We start from the raw sequence: 27847 nt of genomic DNA on the forward strand, positions 1-27847 counted from the left end.
TACAAAGACAAAAGGAATCTGTTATCGCAGCCCAAACTATTTGGCCTCAGTGTCTTCACGTTAAAAGCCAGGGAAAATATTTATGTAGGTAAACCCTAATGTTCCTCACAGTGAATATAGTCCTATCTTCAACAATAACAGCCTACAGTGGTAAGTCAGGAACCTGCACATAAATAAATAGGAGTAAATGTCAATGCAAGCAAAATGGCCATTGGAGTTCTTTCAAATTCATTTTTACTGCTTACTGGAAACCAAAGTTGCTTTAAGACACACTGCAAAAACCTCAAAGTCAGAGGAAAGACATACAACTCTACTGAAAATTTTATTCTAACAACTGCACTATTTTGTATATAGTAATTATTGAACTAAATAGCTAAACCACTGAACTATCTTCACTATTACTTCTCTCTTCCCAAATTTTTTATTTTGTAACATGAAATATAAAAGTTTAGATAGGATTCATAAAAAGATGTCACCAACCTAAAAGTTTTCAACAGAAACATGTTGTGGAAAATTAATTAGAACAGTTACATGTCATGATTTCTTGAGATAGAACATCAGTTCTACTACAATCACTCTGCTGCCAACAAGCAAGAGACAACCTAGAGAGGAAATGGAGGGATGAAGGAGCAGACAGGTGGAACAGTTTGGCAATGGAATGTGCCAAAAGGTTTTCATGAAATCTATCTAAAACTAAATAAACAGAAGTCTGAAGAATCATTTGACACTGCAGTCTAAAAAAGCACTTTAATAGCTAGACTTCCAACCACCATCCAGAGTAAAACACTATTCTGCACCAGATTATATGTATATTAGGCTAATTACTAGGTTAGTGAAAATTGAGGGGTTTTGCTACTTCTCACCAATTTCAGAGATATTTAATTCTGTTCAAGTTACTGATATGAAATTCTAAAGAACATGACACTTCCCTGGAAACTAAAACCCTTTCAAAAACTATATTTAATCTTATTTACATTTTATGTAATCTCCATGGATGAAGACTTAGGAAATCAGCACAGAAATCCTTGTATCACTACTTCTATTCTATGTGAACAACTCCATTCCAAAGCTACTTTACTGAAGAAAATACATGAAGTAGATTTGGTATGTCTCAATATACATCATTCCTTTCTGGTCAGTTAACTAAAATGAAGGGAGGAAAAGAAGGTTTAACTTAAGATAAGAGTTCAACTTATATGTCCAAACTCCAATCACTTGATTTAGGCTGAAACATGGTTACACCACAGTCCACAGCAATGGTGCAAAATAAACAGCATCTGTTGCCCCAAAATCTCAATTAAGTGTTACACCACATAATTGGGCAAAGTGAAAAAAGCAGCCCTTAAAAAGCTCAAGTGAAATCAGTTCACTCTCTCTCCCTCCTCAAGGAAGATTTACCGACTTGCACTTTAAAAACCTAGCTCAGTTGAACTAGCCTTCCCCTATTTGATGTCACGCAGAGTTCCTGCCCTGTCCCCATCACTGCCCAACAGCAGCACACAGCAACATATCCCAGTACAGCCAATCCAGGAATGAGAGCTGGAGTCAGAATAACACAGCCAGGTCAGTCTTTGGGTAGAAGGGGAACTTTGCAGAGTCATGCATACCACAGGAAAAAAAAAATTCCTCTGCAGCTGCAAACATCAGATGGAAACCACTGGATTATCAGTATTTTCAGCTGGAGGTCTGTGTGGATACACTTGACCCCAGGCTGTAATTTGGTACAGGCTGACACAAGAAGCCACAGGTCTCATGCCCTACGGTGAACCTGCGAGCTGGAAAGCTCCTGGCTCCAGTACAAGGGAGTGAAGCTGCCTCAGGAAAAATATTTCAGAAGGTGGTTTCAAAACCCAAAAATGCAAGGAATCAAAGTACATAACAAGATAACAGCTAATATGAAGACACCCATCTGGTTTACACCATTGCCAAGCAGCCAACTGCTTTACTGCATAAATATTCCTATCAGGATGGATCCAACTGGAGCTCTCCCTGAACTGCCAGGTGACTCTCCCCTTGAGCAGGGATGCCTCTCAAGGTTTAAGATTCCTTACTTGACCAAGAGATCCTTCCTTATGCTAAGCAGAGAGATCCCTTACGTGTGACGGATTCTTGGAGACAGACTGATAGCATGCTGAGTTAACTCTAATGAAACATTGCTAATCCACATAACTGCTAAATATTATTATAGATATTGTAAAGGTAATTCCATTACAGAACCACTTTCGTACAGGTCTGAGACTAATATTGGATCCAGCTCCATATATTCTCCATAAGGAGTTAAGAAAGCAAGGGGGTCCCCCTGAACGTTGTAACTTAAGATGAGGGTCCTCCTTTCTCTTCACATCTCCGGTCTACCTGTGAATCGTTCTAATTTGATTCTATTTCACCTTTCCTATGTATATTTCTTCCATTCGTAATTAAGAAGGTGAACCTTGCCATCAAGCTTATTGAACCTTGTCAAACCATTGCTAAACCTTTTTAAATTCCATCAAATTTATTTAACTCAGTCAATTTATTACTTTCCCTCAGTAAAATACATTGCTGCTTCTCTCTTCTGAATGACGTGCATATTTTACTCATCCACAAGGTCACATGCATTTGTGATTGTACACAGCAGTCTTGACTTGACAGCACAGAGAAGCACACTTGTTGCCCCATTACCAACTTGCAACTACCCCAAACTCCTGCCAAGTAAGCTTTCACTCAATTACGTGGAACTACTTTCTCCCAGGCTGAAAACACAGCCTGCTTCACAATAACAACTATTTTACTAGTAAGAATCTCAGATAGTCAAAAAAACCCGATAGTAAGAACAATTTGCACCACTCGGCACCAGCAGTCCTGCCAAATTAGTTTCCTCTGTGCTCATATTTTAAAATTGCAAAACTCCTTTTCTCAGGAGCATCCTACATTACATTACATATATTTCTGTCAAATCCCCTGTTGCATCTTACAGAATGACTGAGAATAGTCATAGTGGCTGATCAGCTGGCAGGTAAGTATTTTCAAATAAAATTTGATGTCATTCTTAATACAAAAGCAATCAGTCTGCTCTACAAAAGTCAAAATCCCTAGTATCTTTTATAAAGCTCAACAATTTTGCTGTCATTTCTATAGTTACAATCATGCTGCTATTAAAAACAATTTGGGAATTGCTCATCTAATCCACCCTCCCACACAAAAATAACTCCTTTGCCATAACTGAAACTATGAACTTTTGAGCTATGAACAGCTATGAACCAACAGCTTCAAATGGAAACTTTAAATTCTTCCCTTTTGAAATAAACTAGTACATGGGTATTAAAGAAATTAGGCCAATAATGACAATATTATAGCAAAATAAAATTATTTTAAATATGCTGACAATGCCTCCGCTTATCAGTGGCATAGATCAGAATGACCTTCCTGGAAAAGATAAAACTATGGAACAATGAACTAACTTAATGAGACAAATAAAACATCTCTTAGAGTTTGCTTCTAGTTCAATTTCGGATTTTTATAGTCTCTCAGGTCAGGTTTGTGCTCTCACCTTTAAGTAAAGGTAAAAACCAGCATTAAATATAGCAAAAGAGTAGGCTTTTTTCCACATGACAGGAAGCAACATCAAGTTGTGAGCTATCTATTAGACTTGAAGTTTCATGGTTCTAGTAACAGTTGAAACCCCAAATCTTACTTTTAGTGCCTCAACATTTAAGCTACATTTCAAACTTCTTCATGAAACTCCACAGTCATAATAATGAAATGCTACAGGGAGATTTGGAAGAAGGAATGTTGTTATAGACTAACCATTTTCTCAACTTGCAGATATAAGCAGTATGTTTTCCTTCAGTTACCAGAAGCCCACAGCTTTAAAATACAGAAGCAAGTAAAATTACTCAACCACATTAAGTTCTCTTCAGTAACGACCAAGAATTTATTTCAATGTTTTTCCAAGTTTAAAGACTTCTTCCATCTAGCTATCTAGCTTTTTTCCTTATCCCTAATTATGATTAAAAAATCAATGGTGTGTTAAGTACTTCTCCACTTACTTGTAGTCTTTTTTTAGTTTATCAAATGTTATCAACTGTTTGCAAAGTCTTAATAGTTGCTGCTCCTTAACCGACAGTTTCCCTTACCTGACACCACAAATAGACAACATATGATTTATTTCCACTTCCTCCTTCCCCAAAAAAATAACTCCTCTTGCTCATTGTATCAGAGACATCCAGTTTACAATCAGAAACACTCAAGCGAAAAAACAGATGGTAGGGAAAAGTCCAAAAAGAAATAACTCAACTGAAAATTTGAACTACAGAGATGCTTTTTTTTTAAAAAAAAAGCTTACTATTTCTCAAAATAAAATATTGTAAAGCAGTATAAAAAAAAAGACGCACACACACACAAAAAAAATTAAAAAAACACACAAAAAAATAAATCCACAAATCAGTTGGAGCAAAATCTTCTTAATAACAGACTAAAACACTAGCAATAATTTTAGTCTTATTCTTAGACTCTTGTAAGATTAAACCTCATGTTTGCTGTTAGAACTGCAGTAGCCAGCTTGCCTACTATGCAGTGTCTGAAAGAATGAAAGAGCAGATAACAGCGCACAAAAAGAATTTTTTCAGGAAGAAATTTGATAGCAGGGATTTCAAGAAACAGAACGTTTTTCCTGAGAAGGGAAACACAAAAGGTAGTTTCATTTTTTCCCTCAGCAGTACAAACATGACACAATTAAAGTGAGCCTTTGAACGCTCTGTTGACAAATGTGTACAGAAAGTGCGAGGGGACTGGAATAAACCAACATACAAGTGTAAAATGCTCTTTTAAACAGAAGAGACCCATCCAAGAGTCCAAGTACCTAACAGAAGACAACACCACCAACAAACCAAAAATGTAAGCACAGAACAAATGGAGGTAATAAATAAATAAATTGCCAGAGCAGAAATAGTTTTCACATTTCCAGAACCAAGTTAATTTCATAATTCTATTATTTTTCTGTTAAAAAGCAGGCAATGCAGCATTCAGTAATTAAATCCAGACGAGGGAATTATTTAATGAAAGTTAAAACTCAACATGAGAACTCAGAGTAGGTACTTTCAGTCTCTCAGACATCTGTTCCTGATGTCCTCACACTATCTCAAGTAAAAAATATCTGTGAGAAACCGTACTATATTTTTGCCCATACCAGCTGCTTTCTCTATTACTAGTGACAGTTGCACTAAGCTTTCCAGCTCCCTCAGTTGAGACACCTATTTCCTCTTGCGCTCAATCTGTTCAAGTGCCACTTTTGAAAAATCAATTATGAAGCTCAAGGGGAATAAAACCTACAAAAAGCATCATGTCATTAGCCTCCTCTCTGGAACCTGAGGTCACAGCTCATCTACCTCTAATTTTTAGTACCTGTAATATTTTCATATCTGATCTCCTTACTTTCAAATGTTTTCTTCTCCTCAGTCGATCTCCTATAGCACTACTCTCCTCCGTACACTTGCTGTCACAGTATCAAAAAGCAAGATCAAAGAAACAATAAAAGGGAAAGAGAGAGATCATTAGAACACGGACAGGAGGACAGTCAGACTCATATCATTTATCCGATCCTGCAGAAAAGCTTAATATTCCACAGCCAAACTGTTTATTCAGCTCAAGGAGTAAGACTCCAGCTGGCAGCTGCTCAGCTCTCCTCCTCAAGGCTTTAATTCTTCCATTTACAAACTAGCATAGAGAAAAGATAACCCAAGTGATGAGCAGTTGTAAGCTGCTCCAGTCTGCTTAGACAGTCCAGCTATTTTCTGCAGCTCGTCCCTCAGCTCGGGGATTCCCACTAGGAACCCCAAGGAGCAGCCACCTAAGCCTCCCACCAGTTCCCACAGTCTCCTGACCCCTCTACAAAAGGTCCAAGCACACAGAGACACTTCCAATGCTTCTCCCTCACAGCGCGCTACAGGAAGCCCTGAGCTATATCTGAATAACCTGCCAGCCTTTTGGTTCAGAGCACAGCAAGGTTACGGTACCTGTCACAGGATTTCCTTTGGCCAGCAGCATTTAGAGGGCTGAATGAAGCGAGCTGTGCCGTGCTGACCTATCCTGTGGGCCCAGGGGCTGTGCATCAGCTCGGGGCAGCTGAGCAGCTCTCACCGCTGGGCGCAGACGAACCCCAGGCCACGCAGCGCTGAGGGCAGCCAGCACAAACCCTCACAGCAAAACGCTCCCCTGTGTCGCGGAACGCGGGCATCACCTGCCTACACCCCGTAAGCAGCACAGGGCAGGCAAGGACATAAAGGCTGGAAAAGCACTGGATTACCAGAAAGCTGCAGAAGCAAACCAGCAGTCTGAACCCCTGACCCCCTGGCAAGGACGGAGCAGCTGAACGCGGCTGCCACAACCCACAGGTTATCAATCAACTGCTCACTGCAACCCATTCTCAGATGTGTGAGCTCTGCTTTAAGATACTGGCTGTTCTCACAGCTTCCTATGACTATCAAGTCTAAATTAGTATCTTAATTAGAAAAGAAGGGTAAGAGTACCAGTGCTTTTCCCAGCATAATTACATTTTCACTAGGGTTTTTACTATCAAAATATAACAACTGGAGGGGACAACTAGCAGTCCTGTTAGCAAGTTATTTAATGACAGAAGAAAAATAAGGAATTAGAAGTTACTGGTGTTCCAGTCTTTGGCTGTGTTTTTCTCATCCAAGAGCAAGAAGACACAGCTAGACAGAACTACTCCCAGATCAGGTGCCCCAGCTTTCACTTCTGGAGAAAATTATCAACTTTCCCCTAGCCAGTGCAATTTGGGACTTGGAAGGAGAAGAGATAATTCTGAAATAAGCCTCAATAGCACGTTTGGACTAAAGCGGCCTCCCAGAGAGAAAAGAAGGAATATAAAAGAAAAACACAAACCACACATTTTATCAGCAGCCTCCAGATCCCTTGTACTATCTCCCTGATGATGACTTTACTTGGCACAGTAAACCGCATTCCTTATTGGGTGTGGAACAATTGCAGATATACTGTATGATGCCTGGTAAGTATTAAATATATTCATAGACTTAACAGGACAAGACTTGCATCAGCATCAATTATAACCGCAGTTTTTACAAACACAATATGAAATCATAGAAATGCCTTAGGATGTTCAAAATAGCTTGAAAAAACAGAGAACAGAGGTACTGGCAACAGAAGGGTGGACAGAGAAGTATAGAATGATTACACAGTTAATTTTTTTTAATTGAATTTTACAAAGTGGTTTTCTACAAAAGGAAGTAACTGTATTAATAAAGATTGCCATACTAGGTAAGATTTTTTTTTCTTAGTACATGTTATGTTAAGGACTGGTAAGCATTTCATTTATGTTTTTAAAATGACAGAAAAAAATTCAAGTATATTCAAGATGACTCCTAGTTTGTTTTTAGATCTATTGGATTTCAAGTTGACATCTTTTCAATATTCAAAAGCTACTTTGTTGAAGTCAAGTATTTAAGAACAAGAACCTGTCAAAGAAAGACAATGACCATACTGTATTACAATAATGCAATCCAATGAGGTTCAAAGCCTAGCCACATCCCATCGATGGATATTACTGCATAAATTTTCAATTAGCTGCCTTGAGTCAGCAGAGTTCTACTGAGGTTGTACCACAGTTCACTGACTTTTTTGCCAGACCTTCAGAGTTCATCCTTGCTTTGAAATGCCCTGTTCTCAGCAAGAATCATTGCCAGGAGATAGAAACTTTACTGTTACTTTCTAGTCTGCAGCTAAAACCATCAAGGAATAAAAGACCTCAAGAAATAATAACCTTCCTGTAAACTGAAAAATTAATGTTTAGATTAGAAAAGCATCTTGTAATCAATCAATGAGAGTCATTTGTAGACCTCACTATTACACCAAGAAAAGAAAAACAACATATATATTTAATCTAGCAATCATTTAATGAGGAAAGATGTGGTCAGTTAGAGATCCAGCATCTCTTACTCTAACCTCAGGAATGTTAAGCATCGTATCTGATGCTTCAAGTTTTGTGAAGTACCTGTAGTGTTTTCAGATGAAAAATAAAAACTTAGAAAATAAAAACTTTGGGTTTTTTAAGAAGACACTATCACCATAAAACATGGTGTTAAAAGTTCAAACAATAGAAAAGTTGTGCTACAAACCAGTTTTAGTAAGTATTTTATTTTTATTGAGTAATACAATAATAGTAATAGAAATGCAAATAATACAATACAATTATTTTTATTGATAATTGCAATACTGACAAAGACATAAGCTCACGGGTTTGGTTTTTTTTCCCTTTACCATTTCTAACAAAACAGAAAGTAAAATAGCTCGAAACACTTTTTATCAGAAGTGTGCTTATCTTCATCAATCTAGGTCACCAAAGTTACAATGTCTGTAACAAAGCCTCTGTATTAAAGGATCTGACTTTCTAATACTTGCCTCACATTCATTTAGCTATTTTTGGGTTGTGGACATATCTACATTACTCGTCGAAGGAACTCATAGTAGTAAGATCTGATGACCACCAGCAGAAGGAAAACAAAAATTTTAAAGGTCATTTCCAGGAGAAAAAGATACATACATGATGCCAGGAGACACCAGTCCTCAAGCCAATTCTTCATTCATCCATTCCACTCTGTACTTCTAATATAATTAATTGAGGGTATATTCTCTATAGCTGTTCTAGACACAAAGTACTATGATATATTCTAAGTGAATACATGAAATGCCAGATACTTTCTAGCAGGCAAACATCTTCTGAACACATCTATTTCAACAATAATTTTTCTGCAAGTTGATGGAATAAAACATCTGGTTTTAAATTTGTTCTGTGTTTTTTACAGCAACGGTTATAGAGGCTGTTATTTTTATTTTCAAAATGTAAATAATTTATAATGTAGATTCTCAAACTTGAACCATGTGCATAGTGGCATTTCTCCCAACTGTAAGTTTCATTTTAAATATTTTTTCACTGGCAAAACCTGTTGGATAAGAAACAGTCATTTCACTGTAATATACAAGGGGCTTAGAATTCACTAATGCCATTTTTGTGAACCGCATATACTTCTTATATACAGGGAGAGAAACACACAGAAAAAAAAAAAGAAGCAAAAGGCAAGTTAAGGTCTTACTTTGGCAATTTCTGGAGTTCTCAATTATATGTCTTCCCTTCTGTTTGTTCTTCCTAGCATTTGAAATTTTTATTTATATCCACAGTCTAAAAAGTTCCCAGTTGGGAAGAAGGAACATATCCGATGCAGTATTTTCTTTACACATCATATGGGAGAAAATATGATATACAAAGTAAGAATCTTGATAACAAGATCAGCATGCTGGTTTCCCTACAGCTCTTCTGCACCCAGATTGTTGAAACAAAGGTTTGCAGAAACCAGATCTTCCTTACATCATCTTAGAATAGTTGGAACTTATCAACTTTCTGTGCCAATACTTCATAATCCAATAGAGTTTCCCTTGCCTTTACTCTTAGGACTATTAGTTTCTATTAGGTTTAGGAATAATTAGTTTCTATGTTTGCTCTTTATCCTTAAAGCTGATATGCAGACATCTTTATCAAATATCTTGTCAACACTATCTCTTAGAAACATGTATAGAGTCCACAGAATCCACAGGAAGGTAGTTTCATCAACATGTTGTGAGATATGCAGAGCATTAGCCTTGATCTTTCTGAAGAAAGAGTATTTAGATTTGTGAGCAACCATAACTTCTAAAGACCTTCATGCATTAGGTTGCTGCTTCGTACACATATATATATTTCTAAAAATACTGTCCTACAAAAATCCAAATCATCAATGTTCCAATCATAAATGAAGAAACAATACTTATAATCTTTAGCAGGAAAATAGTTTCATCATCACAGATGCTTTAATTCCCATATAAACAACACTGTGTTTAAAAGGGCAAAGGTAAGTTTGACACTGATACACAGAAAAGACTCTATAACCCGTAGAGAATTATAAAATAGGCATGCATTTATTCAGCGCTGAGGTGCACGGGGATAATTCCTCCCAAAGCATGCACACTGAAACTTCAAACTACTGCTCTATTTATTCCCTAAAAGCCTAGGATTACACAATACGCCTAATACATATTCATGTCCTAGTCCCGCCTACCTTCGCTTCGTATTCAAATGAACGAAAAGTCCTCTTGCGCTTGCGTCTCCCCAATTCTGGGGTCGTCGGAGGTCTCTGACGAAGGCTTCCAAACTCTTCATCGCATTTGAACTTTTCAGCTTTGTCTCTGGAGCATGCGTCTTAGCCATTTGGGCACATTCCAGACCTTGAGATTAGTTCTTGCTGGTTTAGAGGTTTGGATTTATCATTATCACTTGCACCCCTCACCCTGTTTGCAAGTCCTGTCTCCATTTATCACAAAGCAGTCTGCCTCTCCTCCCGATTTTTGCAAGCATAGTAAGTGTCAGGCATTCCTCATTGCCTTGGTTTTTGATGAACTATTCCTCACTTTTCAATCCCCTGTCTCAGCACGTTAATGTATATCAAGGTGGTAGCTTCCTCTGGCTGCTATTCACATCAGTCCTCTACTTGCCTACAATTAGCTCTGCTACAGAAGGTGGCAAAGGGAAGAAAGCAGAAACCAGAAACATCCTCACTACACATTCTGCAATTTAAAAAAATACTACTTTCCTCACTACTTCTTGGGTGCCATTCTTAATGGCAGTATTAAAATGCATAAATAATAGCATTTCTCTCACTTGTGTTTTCAAGACTTCATTCTGCATTCATGCTATATAACTTTCAGATTTTTTTTTTTAAAGAAGTAAAGGTTTAGCCTTGTGATGTCTTAAGTTGAGCATCTACTTCTGTCTCACCCCTTTTTCTTCCCTTTCACAGAATCACAGGATGGTTTGGGTTGGAAGGGACCTTAAAACTCATCCAGTTCCAACCCCCCATGCCATTGTGGGGGACACCTTTCAACAGAGCAGGAACAAGTTGTTCAGAGCCCCATCCAACTTGGTCTTTAACACTTCCAGTGATGGGGTATGCACAGCTTCTCTGGGTAACCTGTGCCAATGCCTTGTCACTCTCACGGTAAAGAATTTCTTCCCAACATCTCATCTAAATCTACTCTCTTTCAGTGTGAAACTATTCTCTCTTGTCCTATCACTACATGTGCCATTTGCCTTCATCACTGCATCCTCCAGATGCTTTAACCCCTTTCCTAAAACTCTCCAGCCATTCTACTATTTTCTTTCCTCCCTTGTTCTATTGCCAAACTATCCCTTCCTCATACTTGCATAATAAAAGGAGGATGAATTTTGATACACGAACACAACGATCATAAAACAAAGCTCACTAAGCTGGTAAGATAAAACAGGAGAAAAGCAGAGAAGTGAAGAAAGAGACAAAACCCACACTACACTTTATGGTGTGGAAGGTAAACCTTTCAGCTAAAAAACAACCAAAATAAAAACACCAAAAATACACCAACCAAACAAACAAAAATGCCAAATGTTTGATGATTGCAGCAGTGAATAACCTGTTTTGCTCCTCCACTCTGCTGGTTTGGGCTGGGATAAAGTTAATTTGTCTACACCTTGGTATCTTTTTCATGATTAAGTTCATTATTTTCCTCCTATCACCATGATAAAAGCATTACACAGAAACTTGACACAACTTCAAATAATGGCAACAGAAAATGGCTTTTTCCTCTCTTTTTTCCTTTCATAAATTCACAAATAGCAGAATGCCTGGTCTTGCCTGCATTTGCTTAAACAAGTCTCCTTTTACTAGGAAATTTTTCTCCCTATTCCAAAGCTGGAAAAACACATACACCCCTCTCTAGCTGAGGTTAAATACACTACTCTGACTGCAGTGTGCAGATTTTCTCACAGTGTGTGTGCCCTACCTCAATGAAAGATGTAGCAAACAACATTGCTGTAAGTGTAGTGTGGTTCACAATTCAAAATATTCACAATTCAAAATATATATTCAAAATAAGGTAAGCACTGAAGCTTTATCAACACACAGCCCCAATTTACATTTACGTGCTTCCTGCCTCACCACTGTTCTTAACTGTGCTCCAAGTCCATTCTCAAGCAAATCAAATAAACATCAACTTATTTAATAAAAAATCTTGTAAACCTGGCTAAAGGCACACTATATAAGGCAGAGCTCTTAACATGAGAACAGATAACCCATGAAAGGCTGTGCAGTTGAAAAAAGCCACTTCCTCGGTCACTGAGAAATATGTACTTAGTACATAAACTTGTAGTAGTAACTTACCCTAAACGACAATAAAATAGTAATTTAGGGATTTTAACTAATGACCATCCAACTGAGAGCCTAACATCTTTTCAATCAAGTACCTCTTAAGGTACCTACAAATGCTGATACCAACAGCAACCACATTTAGCCTGCAGGAGGGTCCTAAACAAGCACCAAGCATATAGCAATTAGTACCGCACATCAGTGTATCCCTGTCTTTTATTTTGAAGACTCATAGTCCAAATTTCAAATTGCCATTTTAACAAAAAAAAATTACCACCAACAAAATTATTAGCTTACACCACTCCTACAGCGAATGACAAAAAAAAGGTTGAGGTTCATCAATACTTGGTGCATCCAGCTCCTCTTCATCAAAAACAATGGGCAAGCGCCCAAACCATAGAAAATTACACATTAAATGCACTTAAAAACAGTTAAAAGATGGAGCTATCCTGAAAATATAACTAAATGAGGTTATTTGAGTGAATGTATTTCTAATAGGGATTTTTGGCAATCAGTACTTGACTTTGGAATGCTTAGCAATGACCTAGATGGGAGGAAAAATTTCCATAAAGATTGCTGATGATATGAAAATAGGCTATCATCAGCCAACATCATGCTTTCCAATACTGTCAAAATAAAATTATATATCTAGTGACAAAAAAAAAGTCATAATTACAAGATTCAGGATTCACCTGGAAAAGAACTGACTCATAAGAATTCAGGGTAAGGAAAACCTACTGATTATTTTGGTCGAATAATTCTTCCAACTAAAAATAACTTTCCTCAGCTATATTTTTAAATTGTCTTCCTAAACAAGTAATTAACTGCTATTGTTACCTCCTCAATAAACAGGGCCTACAAGCACTATGAGAAAGCCCAAGAAAGATCACTGGGGACATGCAAAAACATGCCAACTGTGGAGAGAGCAGTCTGCAGGTTGCCAGCTATCACAGCAATCCTTTTCAACACCTTCCCAGACAAAAAAAGGGTATTGAAGTGCTACCCTTCATTTTGACACTTCTGGCACCCACTTGGGTAGTACTATACCATATGGTCCTGGATGAAGTAGTATACTGGATACCAGGAGAAAATGGCATAACAAGCACCAGGATGTTGCAGCTTAAGTAAATAGAAAATAACAAGAGTGTGGGTATGGAGATACCTGCCTGGAGAACACAAGCTGCACCAGGGAACATGAGGTCTCAGTGTTGTCTGTAATCAGACTAACAATTAAACTTAGGAGGCAAAACTAACAACCTAATTTTTAAGAAATAACCAACAAAGACCTAAAAAGCTAATGGTCTTTGAACTTTTTAAGCTGTGAATAAATATTGAGTTGGAGCAAAAAGAATGCATTATCCTTGTATTTGATCCCAAGTGCAACTACAACTGAATTCATATACAGTTCTGGTGTCCCATGTAAATAAAGACTCTGAAACACTGAATAACCATCAGGGCTATCATAAATTACTAAAGTTACTGGGAAAGCTAACTTGCAGCAAGAAAACTTCATTGGTCTTGATACTCCAAACACAGACAAAAGATGACCACTTAGCCTGCCCAAAAATAATGAACATAGAGCCCAAATGTGGTAAGAGATATCTTCAGTCCAGCATAATGAGATTCAGTGAAGAGCTAAAGGCTGATACACACTAAGTACAACAGGCAGTTTTTAAAGTAGTGATTAACTCTTGGCAAATTGTTCCCATGGCTATGATAAAGAATCCTCTATCACCAGAAGATAAATTCTCAGATCAATATCCAAAGAGAAACACAAGTCTAGACAGAACAGAAACCACAGCAAATACTATGGCTTGTACTATACAATTGAGTAGTTAAGAATCTCCAGCCTTCAGCTTTAAATTACCTACTAATTAAATGCCATCCTGGAAAGTGAAGTGCAGCAGCATTAAGACAGCATTTACAACAACGTTTTTATATGCAACAGTTAAGTGCTAACCAAATTTTGTCTCTTGATTATGTTCCGAAAAGTAATCAAATATCTCAAGAAGATATCCAGAAAAGCCTCCAAGATCTAAAGCACAATGCTGAGATACTCGTAAATAAAGTTGCATTTGTTTATTATATGGAAATAAATGCATCTTTCAATGAACCAAATTCACTACTTTTTTTCGTCATTCATTATAATACATATTTAACAAATATAGTTGTACATTAAAAGGCATTGTTATGGCAATTTTTAGCAACCTTTTCACTTAGAAAGTTCAATCTTTTAAATATGTCATAAAGAACAGAGTAAGAATATTAGGTGAAGCTAAAAACCAAATAGATTCTTACTGAACAAGCCGGTTTTAATATAAAATGACTGGGGAAAACTTTTGAATACTTACATACTCATAAAATTACTCCAGGCACCTTACTTAGCTTAACAACCTACTGTCACTTCTCCTACATGAACAAAATCCATATTCATAAATTGGTAGGGCCTTTTAAATGAGCCAGCAAGTGCACATGTGCTCCCTCTAACCACATTTATCATTGCCTTGCTAAGCACAGAAATCACCATTGAAAAAACTAGCAGCAAAATGAGCCAGTAATAACAAAACCCAGAGAAGGGCAAGTGCCTGTTTCAGTGCTAGTGCCAACTGACACTTCTTTGCACAGCCTGAGAGCTAAGTGTGACATCTGGGTGAAAGGAAGAGCACACTCTGTTTTGACTGTCACATCATTCCCTCTGGTACTCAGCTCTGAAGAGCATTCGCAAATCCCAAATATACTGCCTGAGTGAAAATGCCCGAGTCTCATCTGTTTCAAACAGATTCTTCCTACATTAGCACCAAGCATCTTCTGCATTAAGTTATTATCCATTATATGAATTTATCCTCTGCATAGGCATAAGCAGCCCCAACACCATGTGACACAAACAGCTGAGGAACAAAGAGCTTGGGTTACCTGCCTGGGGACAAGAGAAATAAATGTCCATGGCAGCTCTCCAATCAGAATCCACACCCCCACAGTGCAAACCAATTCCTTAACCGCAAGACCATCCTTTTCACTTTTAGCCTGAGGTTCAAAGTTGTCTTCTTCCAAATGTTCCCTGCAAGCATTAGCGAAGGGCTGAGAATGATTAATTTCTTAGGATTTTAACAAGGTAAAAGAGAGGCTTTCTCCAACTTCAGTGTTTGAAACGCCTTCTCCATTCTCCCAACAGAGCTGGTTTAGAGGCAGCAGCAAAAGCTATTCAAACTAATCAACCAGTCTGTCATTAAACCAATTAGGTTTAATCAACTACTAACTAAATAAAGATGAAGTACACCTTATCTTAAATTTTCGTACAAAGAAACTAGGGATATACATTTAAAAATATTGATTTGTTTCTTTTTACTTTCATTTGGTTTTTTAAGTGAGCATTGATGATATTTAAGGGAGAAAAGTTTCAACAGCAAAAAGTGAAGGAAGGAGAGGAAGATAAAAGAAAGCTTACATTTCAATGTGATTATTTTTGCTACATAGATTTTAGGATTAAGAAAATAGATTAGTGCCTTAATCCAAAACAGAATTTACTAATAACTGACTTTCTGGCATTTTAAATTCCAAGTTGATTTAAGACTAATGACATACACCTTGATTTAAATAATGTAAAATATGCAGCTACCGAGTGTTTACCATAGGAAACATCATTTGCCCCAGAGAACTACAATAAATTGGGTTTACGTACATTTCTTCCTTTTCACATTGCCTCCTACTACAAAGGGAGCCTACAAGTGAAGGGACAACACAGCCTCCAGTAAAATCTATTTTGCAAGTAAAATCTTTAATAGAATGTTAGTACCATAGTATAAAAACGCCTTGAAATTTTAAGGTTTCCACAATTCCTAAAAAATTATAAGCAAGGTTCCAAAATTCAAAGAGGAGATGTAGAACAACAGAAGAAACAGAATATATTGTATCTCCAACTCCTTAAAAGGGAGTCTCCCTGTTCACAGACTCTGCAAATAAATCCTGGAGGGTATTACAACACTACACAAAGCCCTGGATAGACATGCCACAGAATCACACTAAGATGAAAAAATACACAGCGGGGGAGCTGGTGTTAATCTAATTCCAGTAAGAACACAAAAAATGTCCATTTCAGCAAACTTTGCAAACATTAAATTAAGCATCTGTCTGTTTTCTCCTTCTCAGATATTGTCTACTGTTATGCTATTTAATACGGATAGTATGGCTTATTAGGAGTGTGGCTTATTTTTATACTAAAAAAAACCCAGTTTATTTCTCTAGGACAGATTTCCCTTTCAGCAGCTATACAGATATATCCATACAACTCTAGTCATATAGCTTGTTCCATACAGCTTGCGACCATATACTAATTTTTTATACTGGAAAAATGCCCCAATTCATTGCTCAAACAACTTGACTGGTAACACTGAAGAACTGGCAAATACTAGAGGTGCTAACTACCCCAAAACTCCACAAGCCGATGTGTCAATCACAAGATTCTGTGAAAGACTAGCTAGCTAATTCAGAAAGAGGGAGGTTATTACCGTGTTTGAATATATCTTCATCAATTCTTCTAAGAGGTCACAATCTGTTTCTCCGCAATATATATATAAGTTTGAAAAAATATTAATAAAAATGTTACAGATTTTTGTGCTACAACACAATACACTGTTGACACATTTTGTCAGCACAGGTAGAAAACCCTCCCGTGCAGTCAGAGCAGCACAAGCTCTAGGGGCCAGTGAAATCAGCCCCTAAGGTGGCACTGAAATCTGATGGCTATCTGCTGCTTGGGACACTGGTAATAAGAAAGGGTTGTGGCAGGAATCAGACTGCAACTGCTCTGTGCAACTACACAAGAAAAGAGGTTACACAAGAAAAGATCATGAGTGCAAAAAATCCCCAGACTGCCCCAAAGCATACTCTTTGTTGACCTACAGGGAATGCAGTTAATCCCCAAGGGCAGTCTGGTGGTGCCCAAGCACAAGAAGTCAGGCATGATTCATGCAGGCTGGTAACACAATACATTTCCCAACTGAGAGAGGAAACAGCAGTAGGCCAAAATAAATGTTTTAGAAAACACCTGGGCTACAGAACAACTTAGAGCAGTTCAGCTCAGAAAAGTGACAACATCCATCAGCTAGGGTTCCATTTATTGTTGTTACAAACCCAAATTTAAGTCCCAGCTCAAATGCAGATGATCCAGGACTTTATACACACTTGCAGGATAAAACCCTACAAGTATAAGTACTAAGTATTTTCAAGGAAAAAGTGAAGAGGGTGATGCAGACACTGCAAGTTTCCCACTACCTTGATCAAATGGGGGTTTTAAGATTTTCTACAACGTTTTGCCAGTCTACTCAAAAGACAGCATAGTAATGTCACAGACAATAAGTATTTCAATAATTTCAAATTAATTAATGAAAAATAGGTCTTGCATGACATGAGATGACACTACGGAGACATACCTGTCCATCAAATCCCCATAACTTCTGCTTAAACTACAAGCTCTGCCCTCCCACACACACATAACAAGTAAATCCCAATAGAAATTAATCATAACAGTACTTCAATTGAGAACGCAATTACTTGTAATTTCACAGTACAGACAGCCAGATGCCCTAATGTCTTAGACCAGACACAAGTGTTTTTATGTCAAGAGTCTGTTTCAGATTAAGCTCCACTCTCTGTATCCATACACCTGAATTAATCCACAGAAAATTACAGACTTGAGTGGAGACACTCCAAATGCCCAAGCCCCTTGACACCTTTCTCACACAACAAACTGCCTCAAAACAAAACACAAAACCACAGTTTTCTGCTGCTTATATTAAAGGTGAAGAATCATCTCACTCATTTCCAGATCAGATTGTTCCTGATCTGCTAGAGCAGAACAAATGGGTTTCTTCAGTAAAAAAATAACAAACCCTCAGAAATTCTCAAAATAAGAAGTAATGTGGCTATCCAGATTAACTGACTTTGAGGCCTTCAATTACTTTAGTTAATGCTTATAAATGAAGTGTCATGCTTCACTAACCATATTCAGTTGCCTCATCCAAAATCAGACTATCTTGCATATGCCTGCTAAAGGAGTATTTATTCAGAAGTGACACTACTTTATTATTATTCAAATTACAGTAATTGCTTCAGACTTGTAAAGGCTACTCTGCACACTAAGTGTTGGATAACCTAGGAAAGCCTTTCAACTTCAGGCAAGAGCTAACATTAACTACATTTAAATTTATTAGGTTAATGGATAAGGAGCTTTAAAGAAGAAACTCCAAATCCATGATAAGTGAACTCTGTCAGTTTTTGCTTTATTTTTCCATTTTATTTATATTCATGCCATCTGGTTGTATTGATCATGCAGTTAAACAATCTTGTGTTTTTTCAAATGAAGTAAATGCAAAACTAATTTGTGTGCTAACAAATACGCTGTAGGGTGCCAGCTACGAAATCACTTACAGACTGTTACAGCATGAGTTCCAATTCGCAGTAAACACATTCCATAACAAATATCCAGAAGGTCAAACGGACAACCATGCTCAAACCCATGGATCACTACTCATTGATTGAACATTATATAGTAAGATCAACTTCTGTGAGCCTCAAGTTTCAAATCATCTGTTTAGAATTTGTATCAGATTCCACATCCCAAACCACAGCTACATGCATGAATAGAACACAGTAAATGAGCAAACTAAAGAAGTTACTTATCCTAAAAGCTGTCTCTTGATAAACCACTTGCTCAAAAAGCCAGACCCACAGAAAATAAAAGTGGCAATTGACAAAGCACAACAAAGCAGTATTAAAAAAGCCTGCTGAAAGTAACAAACATTAATTTCCAAGTGCTGTGGTAGAACTCTTTAAGCGACATTTGTCTTTTTCCATGATGTTTTCAGGTAAAATTTCTTGGACATATACAGATTAGGCACCGTATTTCCAGCTGTTAGCCTTATCAAAGATTTAATATCTCCAAATTTAAAAAACAGGCAGCTTTAGACCCAAAGACTTATAAGCAATTCTCTCTCTTCTGTAATTTCAGATAACAACCCTTAAAATCCGTAAAAAGAGCTACTGTCTCTACAAAATGAGATGGAGATGTCAGAGGAAAAAAAGAGGGTAAGGGGGCTTTTAATTTTTAGTCATGGATTTCAGTCCTACATTTCAGGTATCAAAATGTGTTTGTTTCTTAAACAGAACTACAGGAGGACTAAATAAACCAACAAATAGATAAAAGTCTAAGGTACATCTAGAACAGAACTACAGTAACCAAATGACAGGAAAGGGCCTTCTCTATGCCTATGCTGAAGCAGTCAAGCTTAATGGAGATGAGTGTGTCTCCAGTTCATACCAAACTTGTTCCTTGTAATTTACAGCTGGTACACCTACGCATGGCCTCCAGTGTATGGAATCAGACCAGCTCCTGAAATTCTTCAGGAAGTACTGCTACAGTAGTCCTAGCACTGATTTAGCCACACAGGAGTCAGCACCAGAGCATCACTGGCATTTATGCAACTGTCACTTATAAATGCTTTAAATTTACTGTGAGAACATTAAGATCCCAGCCATTCCTGTGTTCTTATTGCTTGTGATCACCTAACATAAATAACAGCAGGTTTTAGTCTTTTTCTTAGTTTTTTTAAAGGTCTGTACAGAGTTTTATAACTAGTCCTGTACTTGTTCTCTCTACAGCATTTTCTTCCCTTTAAAATCACCACAGTGTTGCTTTATATTGAAAAGTTGAGTTTTGGACATAAATCTTCATCCATCCACTAAGAGGACAAAGTTGAGCAACAAAAAGCAACATATTAACAGGAAATCTCATTTGCTTTCAACAGATCCCAATACAGCACTATTAATTCCACAGTCTGGCTCCAACTCTGTAAAAATTTTGCATTACTACTAGACCAAAACCAGACCTTCCTCGGGACTTCCACAGATGCAAGTCAGCCTGTCCACACCCAAGAAACTGCAGGACCTGGGCCTGTCACCATATCAGCATAAATTAGGGCTTGTCAAACAAGTAGGACATAGCAACCTAAGTTATTTTATTAAACACAAAGGACACTGTTTCCACTGTCCCACGTCACAGCGAAAAAAATAATAGTATAATCAGAAGCATGACATTTTCCCCCATTTATTTTGGGAAGCTCTAAGTTTTTAATTCTTAAGTTATCCAGGCTAACTTCAGAGAAGACGGAGACTAACGCGATAGAAAAATGAGTTTAAAAACGGAACGCTGTCATGCAGGGACAGCAGCATGTGCGGCCTCAGCCCTCCCCTGCCCCCGCCCGCACCTGCGGCGGCCGCGCTGGGGGCACGGCTCCGATCCTGCGCCGGGCCACCTCCCCGCCCGCCCTAATGCCAAACTCGGCTGGGAAAATAAACAAGTCAAACAAAAGGAAGGAGAGAGGGCGCAGAGGGGAGTGGAGCCCGGCCTCGGGACGCGGCAGCCGGGGAGGGCTGGGGTCGGGTCGGGCGGCAGCGTTGGTTACCCGGGCACCATCTTGGGGGCGGCCGGGGGCGAGGACGCGGCCCCGCAGCGCCGCCGGGGGCCGGCCCGGCGCTTTACCTGCTCTGCCAGCCCTGCAGGAGGTTGGTGTATTTGCTGAGCGTCCCTTCCAGCACCGGCTCCCGCCGCCTGCCGCCGCCGGGCGCCTGCGCGCCCCCCGGGCTGGCCGCCGCCGAGCCGGGGCTGCTGCCGCCGCCCCCGCCTCCATCCAGCCTGCCCGCGGCCGCCGCTCGGCCCGGGAGCCCGCGGCTGGCGGAGGAGGACGAGGGGGACGAGCCCGCCGACGTGGGGCGGCTGCTGCTACGGCTGCTGCTGTTGCTGCCGCCGCCGCCGCCTTCGCCCGCCGCTTTCTCCATGGAGCCCCGCGGCGGAGGCTGCCCGTCCGCTCCGGCCGCGGCTGCCGCCCGTGCCCGGCAAAGCCCTGACTCACAGGCGGCGCGGAGAGGGGCGGCGCCCGGGGGAGAAGGGGCCGGGCCGCAGCGGGCGAGGGAACCGCCGCGCCGCCTCCTCCTCGCCAGGCGTTGCGGGGAGTTGGGCGGCGGTCGGTGCCCCGCGGCTCCGCGGGGTCCCGCCCGCCGCCCCCCCGGGCGCCCCGCCCGCCCGAGCCAGGGGCAGGGCGCCGCCGCTGCGGCGGGGGCCGCGCAGGGGCGGGGGCCGCACACACACACGCGGAGGCACAGGGCGAACGGGGAGAGGCACAGCACGCACGCGGACTGCATGGTGCCCGCGGCCGGCACACACGCGCACAGGCCGTGCGACACCAGGAGCGACCCCAAAGGACGCGGTGCCCGCGTGCGGGGCGGGCGAGCAGACCCACGCGTGTGGCGGGGGCAGAGCGCGCACCGAGACCGCCTCCGGCCCCGGCGGCCGCACCGCGCCCCCCGTGACGCGCCCGCCACATGACAGGCGCTGAGCCGAGCAGCGGCGGGATGTGCGCGGGGACAGCGGCGGACAGCGGGCTGCCCGAGCCGCAAGGCATGCGGCTGACGCTTGAACACGCTGTGCCCCGGCACCAGCGAGGAGGTGGCGGTCCGTGGTACCCTACATCAGCAGCGCAGCTGTGAGCTTGTAAGCTTGTGAACTCGTGAGCTTGGGTGATGAGCCCAGCAGTCCGGAACACAATATTCTTGCTCAACCCACAGCAGGTAGTGTGTATCAACATACCACATCAGTCATGTCATTCATCCAGGCTTTGCAAAGAATGCTGTAAGTCCACACCTCCTGAAACGAGAGGATGTAACCTCAAGATCACCGTAACAAGCTAAGCAGATCCTCTACAGTCAGCCCAGATCCACGAAGCACTTCCATGGCCATCCTTGCTGTTTTAGACAAGTGCCTCATTATGTTACAATGTTTATCTTCTCAGCATACCAGAGATGTAACTGTTCTTCTCGACATTTTAAAATTGTAGACCTGAAATATAGAGGAGACTCGAGAGTCTTTACATAAACTGAGCCTCAGCTTTGGCGCTTTAACCCAGTGGAAAGTTTTAACAACCCTTTGTACTAGAGATTTTTTTGACTTAGAGTATCACGTGTGCTTTCTGTTCTGCACCTCAGAAGATACTCAAAGTATCCAAATCCAAACAGAGTTAGACACGTGCATTTCTCAGATAAATCAGCTCAGAGAGGAGGGATCCTAACTTAGATTCTCCCAGTTTTCTCTCTGGAAAATCCTACCATATGTGTTGTGGTTGGGTAGCTGAAATGTTGGGCAACCGATCCTGAATTTTGGGTGGTTAAACTTCTCATGTTGTAGTTAAATACTAAGGCACTGCAGTCTGGAAATTTGAACTTCAGTATTTCATGGGTAGGACATATCATGCTCAACTCTTGAGGTACAGACAAAGATTAAGGACTTAATTTAAAATCTAAAATATTTTATAGTAACTATTTTTCCACGTCTGTTACTTGAGATGTTCATGTAAAATTTGCAAATAATTTTTTTACTATGGAAAGAAACTCCATTACCACAACCTAAAAATTCTCGTTTTTAGGCTCAACTCTACTTCTGATGACCACAGTTTCCAGGAAGCACTTGAATGAACAAGGAATGCTCCGTTGGGAAGCTCAGATCCTGCTTGGTGGATATAAGGATGAGACCCCTTCATTTGTCTTCATAATGTTAAAATGACAGGCCAAACTCGTGGAACAATATGTTATAATGAACTGTGTCACCACATCAGCCACTTCAACACATTACATGTGTATATACTGCATTATAGGTAATGAATGTAATATTTTTTGCCTTCCACAGAATTAATTGGAAGATAATTCTTCAGGAAATTTGCCAGGGAAAGAAGTGACCTTACACAAGAATAGAGAAGCCTCTCCATACATTTCTGTACAATAAAACTCAAGTAACAGTGGTGCACTTAGCAGGAAGTTTCTGAAATAAGGGGTAACAGGCTGTAAGTATATTATGCCCTCAGGGAGTTTTGACAAATCATAAAACACACTTCAATGCTGCTAGAAGGATTGCTGTGATGTGGTAACATCAGAAGTCCTCTTATAGGTTATAAACTAGTAAGTAGATGGAAAACAAAGCACAGGAGTAAATGGGCAATTCTCAAATAGATGAAAACCACCATGACTTGGGTTCTGTGTTGTTCAGTATCTTGTTAAATCAAAATCTCTTCATTTGCTTATAGTAGAATCCAATGTGAAAAAATAGCAGAAGGATATCACAGGAATGGCTAAATCACTGTTAAAATGGCACCTGAAATTTAATCTTGCTAAAAGCCAAACTAAAGCACATGGGGAGAAAATAGCTTTTACTATGTGGGCATGATGATCTATAAATTACCTATAGCCTCTCAGGCAAGAGATCTTGGAGACATTTTAAATAGTCCTCTGAAAACTCCATCTCAGTCAGTGTTCAAGGTTAATCAAACAAACAGCTGTGATAGGCTCATTAGGAAAAACAGAAATAACAGCTTGCTGCTATATAAATCCATAGTACAGCCAGTATCTGTACAACCCTGCATTTATAATATTCCTCCAAAAAGGACAGAGTAGAAAGAGAAAAGTGTGAATCCCACCTTTTATATGAAGACAGCTCACTGAGCAGGTTTTTCAGTTGAAAAAGAAACAACCAATATATAAAATGATATTCAGGTTAATAGGAGTTATTCTTCACTGTTTCTCATGAAACAAGAACTATGGGGCAACTGATTTAAAACGAGCACAGGAAACTACTTTCTTACATGATTTACACTCATGAAACTCATTCTTATGGAAATGGTTTTGGATGCTAAATATCTAGAAAGATTTTTAAAGGAATTGTTCTTGAAGAACCTTTAAACAAGGTTGACCAGAGTATCTTGGGCACATTTGAAGTTCAGAAAGGCTCTAAACTTGTGACTCCTCAAAGCTCTTTTTACTTTATTGATTAATTAATCCCTGCCCCGTTCTTCCACACCTACTCGTGGAAGGAATAAAATGCTGGACTAGAAAGACCTTTGGTTTAACCTATGGTGTAGATTTTCATATACTAAGGATTCCTTTTTCTTAGTCAACCAATGGTGGTTTTGAGTCAAACACTGACACAGTTAGCACCTTTTATATTGTATTGAGAAAAATTAATGTGTCATTTTCTCATTCCCTTTTCCCTTCCTGGTTTGTACATATTGCAACCTAGCAGACCTGGACAACCTTTCATAGCAATCTTGATACATGTGAGTTCCTAACTTCATTTCTTTTAAGTTATTAATGTTCTTTAAGATGACTGAACCTATATTTATTTTACTAACTAATGGTTTGTCCTAGTAGAGCTAGAGTTCAGGGTAATACACACTGACTTAGTCTGATGCAATACCACATGATGTATGCTTTGTTTCAAGTATTCTTAATTACTTATTTATTAATGCAACCTGATGCATAATGAAGGTTCACACTGTTTCCAAGGTAACACAGCTGCTATGTTACAGTCTTGCTTTAGAATGTTACTTTCACTCTCTGACCAAACCAAAATTTTGCTTCTTTTATTAAGAATCCAAAAGAATCAAAGTAACTCATTATTTATCCCACCTTTTAGAAATGAAAACATCCAGTCAGATAAGAAATTCAGTACTTTTTGCTCTTAGCAGGAAACAGAGACTTTTCACTGTCCTTTGCTAAACTACACAGTTTTAGCTTTTAGAACAAGGTCAGCTCATAATCCATTTGCTAACTTATGTTTCCTGGACACGCTGGTTTGGGTTTCTCCACCTTTTTAACACTTCCCTAGTAAATAGTTTCCTCAAATCACTTTCCAATTTCTTTTTATCTCCTTCCACCACTAGATTTCCCCACAACTTCTCACCATCATAATTGTATGGAGGAATTTAGCTATATGATCTACAGAAATTATTTCTGCCAATCCTACATTCAAGTATTGAACATGGAAAAGCCCCAAGGTTTGCTCAGCTTTACCATCTCTTCCTTCTTGCCCTACAGAGTTCTTCTGAGACACTGCTTCATTTCACATGAGCTTTGGAGACTAAATCCATCTGTCACTAAACTGTAGGCAATATTTTTGACAAAAACATTCCACCGTGCACTTCTTTCCCCATTGTCTATAGGTGTCTGCACCAGAATGACTAGGACATTATCCCTAAAGTTCATCTCATGCCATGGTAACACCTGCACCAAGCCTACTGTCCCTGAGGCTTCCCAGTTGTCCACAGCAACAGGAAGAGAATGAGTGCAGTATGTGGAACAGTGTGCAGCAGCATGTCCTCCAGTCCTTCCTTAGATTCAATATCATAGGTTCCTGGGCTTGAAAGTTTAAAAGAAGCAGTGACTCTCTAATCTGGCCTTTTAAATAACACATCACAAGAATTGTAATATTCTCTCTTATGTAATTGTTTTACTTAAAATTAACCAGCACATCATCCATGAGTAGCAGGCTTCTGATCTGAGGATATTGAGAACACAGAGAAATAGCCACTAACTCTGCAGTCTGCCAACTTCAGCATTAGCTTTGCTGAGCCAGTATCCATCTTATCCTCCCTCCGTGGTGCATGTAAGCCTGCAATGTATGCCAAACATGCTACTTTGCCACACTTCATCCAGTTGTCAGCAGCTTCTCACCCACCACCATAACTACCTGTCTAAACCTCACTTAACTCAAAGCTGGTGACAGGGAAACAGCCAAGAGAGACATGGCATATGGCAAAGAGCACCCAGCCTACCCTTACTGCCAGGCACAGTTGAGCTCAGGAGACAGGTACTTGCCTGCAGGTTAATATACTCAACCACAAGGCATTGCATGCGGGCTGAGGCTTCTGCTGTCACAGCTAGACTCTCACAGCTTGTTTACTCAGCTACAGTGCACTGCTCTGTAATTTGCAGGTTAGACCAGCTGAAACAAAACTTGATCAAAATGGCTGATCCTCTGGAATACAAACTTTGGGATGGTTAGCTGGAGAAAATACTAGCTTATATTATGCATGTTATGTATATATTTGCATTGGAGGTCATTAGATGTGCATGAGGAAGTGATGTGTATGTATGACAGCCATGACGAAAGGTATTTTCTTCATGGCCAGAATCAACCCTTTGAACTGCAATGGAAAACAAATAGGAAACCAATACATAAAGAAACTAAGTGAGAACAAATATCACTTACACTATATATTGTGTGTTTTAGCTAGTGAGAACAGCTTTATTCTGTGCCAGCTCATCTTTGAACAGTTTTTATAGGCAGTCACAAATACAGTTCTTCAAAATAAATTCATTCATACACTGAGGCCAGAAGAAAATACTGTGATTATCCAGCATAACTAGCTGGATAACAGAAACTGGTTTTGGTTTGATGTGGAATTACAGATAAATGTCGGTATACCAAATCTTAACAGTCTGCAGGCATTTTTACTGCCCATTTTTCTAGCTCTGTGGTTAAACATTTAGGGATTTGAAAAGTATACTAGCCCACTAAAGGTCAAATTCAGATCCAAGACGAAACTGAGGTTACTCAGTGTTGCTTTCATATCTCAAACCAGTGCTAAAGCTCTCTTTTATCCCACCTTTTTGGTGAGCTGAATGGTTCCAGTGGAATCTGCCATATTTCAAATTTATTATTCATAAGGCATGAGGCCATATATCAGTGTAATAGCAGCCGGCTTTCTAAATGAGAAATCTATGCACCTGTAATCTTATATCTAAACTGCAAAACCATTTGCACATCCAGAAAGTATTGCTATAGAGCATTTATGCTGCAGAGTGTGTATTTATTGATGAAATAATGCTAGTTTATGCCACTTGGGCTCTGGTCTCACACTCCACCAACAGCAATTTGTGTTGTTGATATCAGCAAGCAGTATCTTACAGATTAAAAACAAGTCTCATTCAAATTGGACTGGTCTCTAAGCCTGTTACTCATCTACAGCAGAGCTCTATTTTACTCACATAATCTTTAAAAGTGCTCTTTAGGTAATGTTAGAATCCACCACACAATAGGATGACAGCTAAAAAAAAAACAAAAGGAAGGAACTATGCAGTAGAAATCAAAACAAAAACACAAACATTTAAGATTTTTTGGCACTGAGAAAAGGAGGAAAAGTTCAGTCAATAAAATTTTCCAATAACTACTTATACAGAAACTACTTTTGATTACTAATTTCAGTCTCCATTCTGCAAGCAGATTCATCTACAGAAACCTAATTAAAACAAACACAAGTTTCTAATACAACATGAGTGCCTCCTTTTTTACCTACAAATCTGCATTAAGAACACTCCTACATATTTCAATATGTGGGATTAAAATATATAGACATGACAAATGACAGAGTATGTTTGAAACACTTTCTGAAGCTGCAGAACCTCATATTAAAACATGCATAATGTTCACTCCATTTTTCATGACAATGTTTTGGAAGCTGTGCAGACTATACAGATTTCCTTGTTCTTTATGAGTACTGTAAATACACAAAAAAGCAAGACCTTTTGAGCAAGTCATGACACCTATATTTTAACTGCTTTTTACTATCAAAATAAATCTCTTGTAAATTCAATAAACTACTGAAGTATATTTTACCACTTGGTTCTAAATTTTATCTCCTACCAATAAAAACCAGTCAATAAGCAGGTAGAAGGGAGTAAAAGGCAGTAAAGCTTGGGGTTTTGTTACAGTTTGAAGATTTATAATTTTAGGGGTCATGCTTTAATTA

At 39.4% G+C, this 27847-nt stretch overlaps 1 protein-coding gene across 2 annotated transcripts in view; it reads right to left on the reverse strand.

The window, feature by feature from the left end:
• The window catches only part of OSBPL10 (oxysterol binding protein like 10), a 113037-nt gene extending 91621 nt beyond the window's left edge, over positions 1-21416 (reverse strand). Inside the window, exon 1 of one of the 2 annotated variants that reach the window (XM_014884054.2) lies at positions 20758-21416. In XM_014884054.2, coding sequence (XP_014739540.2) covers positions 20758-21416 — 659 coding nt within the window. The remainder of the gene's footprint in view (positions 1-20757) is intronic. The other variant, XM_088164481.1, reaches the window with a different exon arrangement.
• Between the last annotated feature and the right edge of the window lie 6431 nt (positions 21417-27847).

Source organism: Sturnus vulgaris, chromosome 1, assembly GCF_052056855.1.
Source record: "Sturnus vulgaris isolate bStuVul1 chromosome 1, bStuVul1.hap1, whole genome shotgun sequence".
Lineage (NCBI taxonomy): Eukaryota > Metazoa > Chordata > Aves > Passeriformes > Sturnidae > Sturnus > Sturnus vulgaris.